The sequence below is a fragment of the Coprinopsis cinerea genome (genome assembly GCF_000182895.1).
Source record: "Coprinopsis cinerea okayama7#130 chromosome Unknown cont3.20, whole genome shotgun sequence".
NCBI lineage: Eukaryota > Fungi > Basidiomycota > Agaricomycetes > Agaricales > Psathyrellaceae > Coprinopsis > Coprinopsis cinerea.
The window spans coordinates 1-9,343 of NW_003307525.1; the positions used below are offsets into that span (position 1 = coordinate 1).

Genomic DNA, 9,343 nt, shown 5'->3' on the forward strand with positions numbered 1-9,343 from the left:
ATCGCTTCTTGATTTGATGCACTGTAACGGCGAAGAGCGAAAACGGTGATATAGTGAGATGGAGAAGCGAAGAAAGGAAGGATATCAAATGACCTACCTCAGTACCAAGCAGTCGTTTGCGGGGTTGATGAATTCAATCCCGGTGCCTTGAAGACGAAGGAAGTCAGGACAGTTCCGCCAAGTAACCTTCACGTAAACGCATTCAACGGCGGGTTCACCGGTTCCGAAGATTCACGGTGCAATACCTGGTTCACGCGACGATATGTTAGTCATGAAATTCAATAAGTAATGAATTCACGAAACGTACCTTGGGAAGGAAGACACGGTCTGGCGCTTCGCGATATGTCGGTTGTCAATCAAGACAGTGATGATGATGAAGTTCGCAGTTGGTTGCTGTGGAAATCGGGATTGCTGTTGTTTGATTCTAAATCCCAAGTCATCTGGATTGTATTTGGACGTGTTAGAATCAAGCGCTGTCAACCTCTTCCCTTCATCCAACAGCGCGCTTTTTCAACCGAGACGCGCACTTCTACCTTCTCCATCTATACCTACTCCAATTCTTACTACCTGAAGCCTGATCACACGCTAGCGGATAGAACGATGTCCTTTGGAGCGTCAACTTAGCACCCGATTTTGACCTTGTCAACCACCGAGACATTCCTTGACTTGGACGATTTGAAATCTTGACGGTCCACCGCGCATAACTCGAGAAAGACTGAAGGGGCTAACGAAAATCATCGAGGAGACTGGTCCTCAGCGCCAGCTCCTACTCATCGAACGTCGACGTCGTCAGCCTGCACTTAGTCTCGTCGAGAATTGTCGGGTATAAAACGAGGAATTTGGCATGTAGCCGAACATCCCTCCAAGTCTACGTCGTCTCCCCAGTAAACCTCCAAATCAGTCTTCCCTCTGAACCACGTTTCCAACGAATACGATGAGGATACCTCTGGTCTTGTCCACACTAGCGCTCGTTCTTCCCCGCGTTTTCACATCACCAGCTCCTGCATCCAGCGACACCGCATCAGACGACAGCGCAGCAGCTCCCGCCGTTGTCGAATCAGACGGTACGTACTCCCCAAAACTCTCACTTCCTCACCCAGCGTTGACACTTTCCTTCCTTCCCTTTCCCTTTAGACGTCCGCATCCTCAACTACGCTCTCAGCTGGGAATACCTCGCCACCGCCTTCTACGAGAAATCCCTGTCCTTGTACTCGAATGACGACTTCACCGGCGAAGGACACCCCGACTGGGTCTACAAACGCTACGAAGAGATCTACCAGCATCGTCAGCAGTACATCTCGTTCCTCGAGAGTACAATCACTGCGACTGGGAACCCGTATATCACGCCTTGCACTTATGACTTCACGTACGTTTCTTTATTTTCTTTTTCGTTCATGGTCGGATGCTCACGCCGGATGTTGGATATAGGAAATACACAGCTACGATCGGAGATTTCCTCAACCTTAGTGAATGGTTCGAGATCGCCGGTACTTCGATGTACCAAGGCGCTCTGCAGTATATCTCGGATAACGTGGGTTCTCTATCCTCTTCTCGGTGACATTACTTTCTAATGACCATCATCTGTCGCTTTTCTAGGGCTACAAATCGATCGTAGGCTCCATCCTCGGCGTTCAAGCCCGCCACGCTGCATGGATCCACAGCGCCGTCCAAAAGAAGAACCCATGGAACACACCCTTCGAGGTCCGTATCCCTACACTCCTCACTCCAAATCCCCCTCCTCATCCCTAACTAACTCCCTCCCGACAGACCGGCTTCGCATTCAACCAAATCTGGTCCATCGGCTTCCCCTTCTACGCCTCCTGCCCCAGCACCGGTCCCGGAATGGACGTCCTCCCGCCCGGCCTCAGGGACTACCCCACATTCCACATCGGTTCACCCACCCTCTACCCAGGCCGGATGACAGACTTCGACTTGTCCGCCGCCTACACCTCCGACCCGTCCTCCCTCCCCTCGCCCACCGACGATACCAAACTGTTCGTCCTATTCTCCATCGGAACTGGGCCGTACATCGAGTTGCTACACCCTTACGAGGATTCGGATGAGAGTCACAAGTACTGGGCTATGATTCCTAACGATTTGGCATCGAAAGGCGCTGTCTATGTCTCGATCGTGAAAGCCTCTGCTGCTGAGGCGTCGCAACCTGGGTTCCAACTCGGTGATAATAATATGGTGGCGGGACCGAAGATCTGGATGTTCGATTACGATTCTAACTGGATGCCTTCAGCTGGATACGAGTTGTTCAATCCTTAAACGGACGTTATGGACGTGTTATGTCGTTCTTGTACTTGTTTCTGTGATTCTTCCGCGCTTTGGGGTGGCTCTTTTCGTCCTTCTTTCGATGTTCTTTTCACGACTGTAATGATCGATCACTTGTATGTATCTTGGGAAACGTGACTATTTGGACTTTGTCTGGTGTCTCCTTGGCTACTTGACAATAGTAATAAATCTGGCTGTCTCGTCCACCGCGAATTCCAGAAATTCCAAACAGTTCTGACACCTCAATCGACTCTGACATCTCGATTCGTCCTGCATGGTCGTCCCTTTCCCTTTCCAATCCCTTTCGAACCAAACCAGCTGTCTCCATCTAACGCCCCATGATCCCATCCAGCGTCTCGGACGGTCTTGGATCCCGCCCAAATAGTTATACGACTCGGACTGGACGTCCTTCTACCTCGTCGAGTCCAGCCAGTCAGCCAGACAGCCTGAAACCTTGCTCTCGAAATGCTACAAATACTCCCGTCCTGGCTCCCAAGTCAAGCATCGACTCCTCGCTTTCGTCTTCAGCTCTTGGGCCAGCCGCATCGCTCTAGCACGCATCCCATCGCCCAAACCTCTACTCTCCTATACCAATACCCATACCCACCCTCCTCCGCAAACGATGAAGCTCAACGCATTCTTCACCGCACTCGCCCTCACCCTCCCCTTCGCTCTCGCTTCTCCTGCTGGGGGCAAGGACTACCACTACGGATCTGGCTCTGGCACGTATGGTCCTGGCTCTTCCAACGCTGGTTCATACGGTCAGGGCTCTAACGGTTATCACGGTGGTGCCGGAGTCTCTTATGGAGGCGCCAACTCCTTCGATCGAAGCAACAGCTACGGCGCTGCGAAGTTCGGTGGTAGCTCGTTCAGTGGTGGCTCGGTTGGTGGATACGGTGGACGAAAGGGGTACTTCGGAGGGCTTAAACAACGGGACGATGGTGACGACAGTAACCCATGGAACAACAACCCCAAGGACGTCGAAGGTAAGTGCCAATCTCTCCTCTACCTTCTCTATTTCCTCTTACACCTTTCATCATCGCTAACTCTGTTATCACCAGACCTTCGCGTCCTCAACTACGCCCTCACCTACGAATACCTCGCCGCCGCCTTCTACGAGTACGCCTTCACCAAGTGGTCACCCCAGGACTTCAAGGACTACGGTCTCGACGATGCCGTCTACGGCGGTTTCCAGCAGATCCACGGGCATCGACGCGAATACGTTGCGATCCTCCAAAACGCTATCTCGAGTGCTGGGTTGGAGTATTTGCCTCCTTGCACTTACAACTTGTGCGTCATTTATTCTTTCTTTTCGGGGTGATGGTTGGTGTGTTGACGATGGTGCGTGGGGGTAGTGAGTACACCAAGAACATCGGCGATTTCATCAATCATAGCGAGTTCTTCGAGGTCACTAGTACTTCGATGTACCAAGGAACTCTGAAGATGATTTCGAACAAGGTACCTTTAATCCATTCCATTCCAATTCTTTAAACGCTCAAGGGTTCGATATAGGACTACTCCGCGCTCGCAGGCTCCATCCTCGGAGTCCAAGCACGCCATTCCGGCTGGATCCAATACGCCACGAAGAAAAAGAACCCCTGGAACACCGCATTCGAGGTTCGTTCCCTCCATTCCCTCATCCATCTTCAATCAATCAACTTGAATCACTCACCTTCATCCTTTACTTCCTTCTAGGCCCCACTAGTCGTGAACGACATCTGGACAACCGGCGACCCCTTCTTCTCCACCTGTCCCCCAGGCGGCCCAGGCCTCCCCTCCCTCCCCACTGGAATCACCCAATACCCCCTCTTCTCCGTCGACCCCTCCGACACCATCGTACCAGGCAACAAAGTAACCATCGACCTCTCCGAAGCATTCACCTCCAACCCCAGCTCCATACCCAACGACTCCTCCGACAAAAAGCTCTTCACCGTCTTCTCAGTCAGCTGGGGCACGCACATGCGCCCAATGAGCAAGGGCGACAATTCGGACGACAGCCACAAGTACTCAGTCGAAGTCCCACACGAGCTCTCATCCATCGGCGCAGTCTACGTATACGTCGTCCAAGCTACCGACGACGAAGCTTCGCATCCTCACTTTGAAGTGAACGAATCGAATGCGGTTGCTGGACCTCGAGTGTGGATGTTCGGTTTCGACTCGGAGGGTAAGCCTGATAATGGATATGAGTTGTTTAGTGGTTCGCGTACGGTTGCGTTGGTAAATTAGTTTGATATCTTGGTTTTGGTTGGATGTTTCGTTTGATATTTATTCCATGTACGGATTCGGCTTCCTTTCGTCTGATGAATTTTGATTACCCTGCACCACTTTCGACTCGTCCCTCTGGGCGGATGTAACCCAAACACCTCCGGAATTGAAAGCAGGTGACGAGTTCCCCCGCTCGATTTCATGGCGCAGTCCTTCAGTTAACGGTCAAGGCTCTCTCACAAGCGGAATATCGGATCATAGAGAACGATTCCAAAAGACTTGGTTTCATGAACCACTTTCCCACTTACTTTATAGAATCACTTCTGCCGAAGGCATGACTTCACTTATATCAGGTTCGATTGCTTGGGCAAGTCCTTACCATTGCTTGAATTCTACTAAACAGCCATCTGACCTACTTCTCTACGCATTCCGGTGGACATGCCGAAGTCCAAGCTTTCGAATTCCCCCCACCTGGGAACAAGGTCAATATATTTCCATTTATCCGGTATATAGACGAATCTCACATTCCCGTACTAGACTGGTACAAAAGAATGGTGGGACATCGTCGTCAATTTAAACCAGATCTCAGCCCCAACACCACCTCTTTAGCGATGTTCTCCAAACTGACATCTCTTATCACAATTGTCGCATCCCTTCCCTTGACGCTGGCGCAGGTCTGCGATTGCGAAGGAGCAGTCGCAACACTATACGACGGGTCGGCGACATGCGATCCAAGTGCTCGTCGAGCCTCGTGTACGTGGATGTACCCCCATACGTGCTGTCGCTTCCTCGAAGGCTCCATGGCTGCACCGAAAGTGGTGAGTCACCACTTCCACTGTTGCTATGATGCGTAAACCCTCCTCACCACGAACATCCCACCTCCATCACCCTAGGTCCTTTGGCACAGCGCCTCGATGATCGGCATCGAAGATCTTCCTGACGGAGAGACTGGGTGGGCCCTTCACACGGCTTCCGGAATCTCCTGTCGAAAGACTCTCGTCTCACCCTCTGGCGGGTGCTTGAACCTCGACGGACGAAAAGAAGTCTTCGGAGCTAGCTGGCGATTCTGTAAAGACGACGCCTCGATGTGCCCTGGCGAAACCTGGAGGACTTCAGTTTCCAACGATGGAGGCGAGGAATGTACACACACAGTCTCTCCAGATGTCTTCTATCTTCGCGAACGAGAGGGCCAAGAGGCGAGAGCGTTCGATTCGAAGGTGGTGAATGTATTGGATAAGGAGGGTGCGATTGATTGGGAGACTTTTATGGTTAGGGAAGAGAAGAGGGATGTGTTTAGGATGGTCGTTGAAGGACACGGGGATGGGCTTAGCGTTCAGCAGGTTAATGCGTTACGAAAGGTTGCTGAGGACGATGAGAGACGAGGGTTTAGGGCGAGCTGGTTGCCTGATACATCAAGAAGGTAGTCAATGGTGTAACCGCTGAATCAACTCGTTACGAAATAAAGACTCCTCGTTACCGTCTCCTACATGTACAGGGTGAACATGCACCATGAAAATGGACTTAAAGTTAATAGTTGCTCGCACTTCCTCGAGGAAACGGGCCCTTGTAATTCGTATAGTCCCGACCTCAAGTCCTATCAGGAAAAGTGCATTCGGCGCTAGGATGTGGAGTCGGGCCGAATGGCGATGAAGAAGGTACATATGTATGTAGAGCGAGGGATGTGCAGTTGGAGCCAGGTTCTGCTGCCCCTGAGGATAGATTGGCGACGGTGTACGGTAACCTCTCTGGGGATAGCCTCGTGGTTATTCACAACACATATCACGTAAGGTTTGCTCGATACCCATCGCCGGTAAGTAAGCCCTCGAGAGTCGATGAGTAGGACCTTATTTCATCTCACCTATGTATGGACGGCCACAACCTATTGGTGGGCACGCGAGCACGACTCCTAGTGAGAGGTAGCGACGATTTGTGTCTTATAGTTTCGTCCTTTCGACTTTGTCACATTCCACTGCGATTCGTGATATAGCGACAGGCATGTTGCCCATGAAATTCCCTGGTCTTCGAGGTTGCCGGTTTACCTGGTCGGGAGACGCCAAGATCAACAGGATCAAACGGCACAAGCTGAGATCAAGGCTCGAACATGCCACTCAGCGAGAATGTTTGACACACCTTCTCATCCATAATTCCCGGGTGTCAAGTTCGATGCTCCAATAGCGACTAGACCAAAGTTATCATCTGATCCTGCTGGAAAAATATCCTGTCGATGAGCCACGAGGATGAACGGGGGCGGAGTGCGTTTGGCAAACGTCGCCAGCCGACTTGCCGAAAATGGGCCTCGTTTTTCTTTTCTGGGCATCAGTGATGATGCATCATGGATGACGGAGGATGACTAACACCGGGGAATGGCAAAACGTCTTCCCGTTTTCCATCACCGCTCGCGTTCGCTCAAGTCAGGACGGGACAGCTACCTAGAGGTGTATATCCAACACAAATTGGAACAGTCTTACTTACAAGGCCGTGGTGACTTCGTCGCCCTCTTTCTCTACCCGATGTTTCTCGACTGGGCCTGCTCTCTGCTCTCCTTCAGTACCGGGACAAGATCGAGGATCCACATGCCGTTACTGGTATCCACTGGCTCATCATGTCACCTTTCTCCATGGGCATGTCCCCAGCCATTCAACCTCGATTTCACGCTGTTTTCCTCGAGCGAGCATCGACACAGGTCGTCCCTTGGAGCCATGGAGATCGCTGCCGCCTTGGCAGGTATTCTTCGAGATCATATCCCCGGTCGCAAGCATACATAACTCGAGCAACTGAAGCTGTGCGGAAGGCCTCCCTTCATTCCCCGCGGCCGATTCGAACCTACCTTTGATTTTTCTTTCTTCTCTACCTCCCGACATCATGAGCAGCGACATTAATCTCCACAATACCGTCGGTGCTCTCCAGATCGGCTCCGTCTTCTCCATCTTCCTGTATGGGATTCTTACGCTGCAGGCCCATGTGTACTACCAGCAGTATAAACAAGATAGATGGCAGTTCAGAGTATTGGTGCGCCTTTCAAGCCCTTGGTCTCGACAAACACTGATGATGCAGCCATCTCTACTGTAGGTCCCGCTGATTTGGTGCAGAACTTTATCGCCTTCTACATTCTACGCTGTTACTCATAGATATCTAGGCTGTTCGATCTCGGACATACCTTCTGTATCAACGCGGAAATCTACAAGGCGACAGTAACGAACTGGGGGCAACCAGAAAAACTCTATCCCTTCCCATTCCTAGGTGCATCGACGGCTATTGGAGGGACCATCACCTTTCTCGCGCAAGTACGTATTCTATTATACTGCGCATCAGTGGTCTAGTCCGACTCATTCTTCAACGCGGTTTTCAAAATTCAGGGCTTCTTCTCCTTCCGAGTCTATCGAGCCCTTCGCAAACCTTGGAATTTCGTTGGCGCTGGTACCTTCGTTGTCGCGCTCTTCCGGCTCATTGGGAGTATTGTTCTTGCTGTTCTGGGCGTTCGAGCCCCAACCATCGACGCCTATCGAAACGACCATGGGTGGCTGGCTATCACCCTTCTGGTCCTTGGGGCCATAATCGACCTCGTCGTGGCTGGATCACTGCTGTTCTATTTCTATGGGAAGCGGGAGAAGGTTTTTGCTAGGTGGGTGTGTTTAAATCGGTTCCGGCCGCTGATACTTTTCTCACCCACTTTAGGTCGAGTGATATCGTCGATCGCGTCATTCAATTTACTTTGTGTACGTTCACCCTGCCCCCGTACCTTACAGCTTCGCTAATTCGCTTCAATAGGCACAGGGTTACTACCAAGGTGAGATATAAGTGACGCCTGCTGGAGGAGATCCGATGCTAATGTTCCATGTCGAAGTGTTTCGGCTGTGGTGATGGTTATCGTGGTAAGTTGATGCTGTGGTGCTCGAGTTTTCGATCTACCCTAACCTTGAGTTCTAGTACAACGTCGATTCGGATGCAAGTGAGTAGCTGACCTTCTCCACTTCTTCTCTCGGTCTGATATCGTTTCGAAGTGATCTGGCTGGCCATCTACACCTGTCTAGCCAAGCGTAGGTTTCAGTGTCCAGACTCTCCTTGATGTCGAAACTAATTCCCCATCAGTCTATTCCAACAGCGTGTTGGCCTCGTAAGCGGTTTCATATTCGATGCGACTACTCAGAACTAACGTCCTTCTTCCAGTCTTAACTCTCGCTCCACCCCTCGATCCACGTTCTCCAAAAGTGCTTCAATGGACCCTTCTACTGTACGGCCCTCACGACCACGACAGAACAGGCCAGGCGAAGTGGTCATAGAGATGAAGTCTACCGTCGCGCATTACATTGATGATCATCAAGACTACATGGTACGCCTCTGCTGATACTTTGCCCTCGCGTTATTCAGGATTCGCTGAAATATTCCGTTGCTACTATCACGTAGAATAAACCGTATGACCTCGAACGCTCGCAGACGCCTATGGATGACGGCCCCAAGGCCCGATAAGATGGTAATTCTCTTGAGAAGAAGCGCCGTACTATAGAGTTCCTTCCGGTGATTATGCCTAACTGTGCAATCCTTTTACGCTCTCACTGAGCTGGTACACACTCGTTCAACAATCGGGCCGTTTTAATCCAACGTGGAGTCGCCCCTCTAGCTTTATTTATGTAATTTAAGGGACCTAATATATAAAAGCGTGATAGACAGGAGTTCTTGACAACGCGTCTCGAGGGAAGGCGAAAATTAGTGCTGTCACAGCGACAATCTCTCATAATTGGTTTGCGATCTTTCATTCTTGAGCTTGAAAATGACTAATGTATGGGCGACGACACTTTTACGTCTTGAGCCAGGAACCTGGTAGATATCCCCCACGGAGGAGGCTTCTAACAGATGGGCTTCT

General features: G+C 51.0%; 4 protein-coding genes across 4 annotated transcripts; all 4 read left to right on the forward strand.

The window, feature by feature from the left end:
• Positions 1–934: 934 nt before the first annotated feature.
• On the forward strand, positions 935–2,271 carry CC1G_13239 (hypothetical protein; the record flags this gene model as incomplete). The annotated part of the gene is made up of 5 exons (XM_001841455.1): positions 935–1,064; positions 1,135–1,366; positions 1,429–1,531; positions 1,597–1,701; positions 1,768–2,271. The coding sequence occupies 5 exons, from the start codon at positions 935–937 to the stop codon at positions 2,269–2,271; spliced, it is 1,074 nt and encodes a 357-aa protein (XP_001841507.1).
• A 628-nt stretch (positions 2,272–2,899) lies between these two features.
• On the forward strand, positions 2,900–4,503 carry CC1G_13240 (hypothetical protein; the record flags this gene model as incomplete). The annotated part of the gene is made up of 5 exons (XM_001841456.1): positions 2,900–3,263; positions 3,339–3,567; positions 3,633–3,735; positions 3,790–3,894; positions 3,973–4,503. The coding sequence occupies 5 exons, from the start codon at positions 2,900–2,902 to the stop codon at positions 4,501–4,503; spliced, it is 1,332 nt and encodes a 443-aa protein (XP_001841508.1).
• A 530-nt stretch (positions 4,504–5,033) lies between these two features.
• On the forward strand, positions 5,034–5,906 carry CC1G_13241 (hypothetical protein; the record flags this gene model as incomplete). Its single annotated transcript, XM_001841457.1, has 3 exons — positions 5,034–5,235; positions 5,278–5,300; positions 5,376–5,906. The coding sequence occupies 3 exons, from the start codon at positions 5,034–5,036 to the stop codon at positions 5,904–5,906; spliced, it is 756 nt and encodes a 251-aa protein (XP_001841509.1).
• Positions 5,907–7,344: 1,438 nt separating this feature from the next.
• CC1G_13242 (hypothetical protein) lies at positions 7,345–8,949 on the forward strand (the record flags this gene model as incomplete). Its single annotated transcript, XM_001841458.2, has 12 exons — positions 7,345–7,491; positions 7,552–7,565; positions 7,619–7,766; positions 7,839–8,104; positions 8,158–8,198; positions 8,251–8,269; positions 8,327–8,354; positions 8,410–8,431; positions 8,484–8,519; positions 8,572–8,596; positions 8,650–8,812; positions 8,887–8,949. The coding sequence occupies 12 exons, from the start codon at positions 7,345–7,347 to the stop codon at positions 8,947–8,949; spliced, it is 972 nt and encodes a 323-aa protein (XP_001841510.2).
• Between the last annotated feature and the right edge of the window lie 394 nt (positions 8,950–9,343).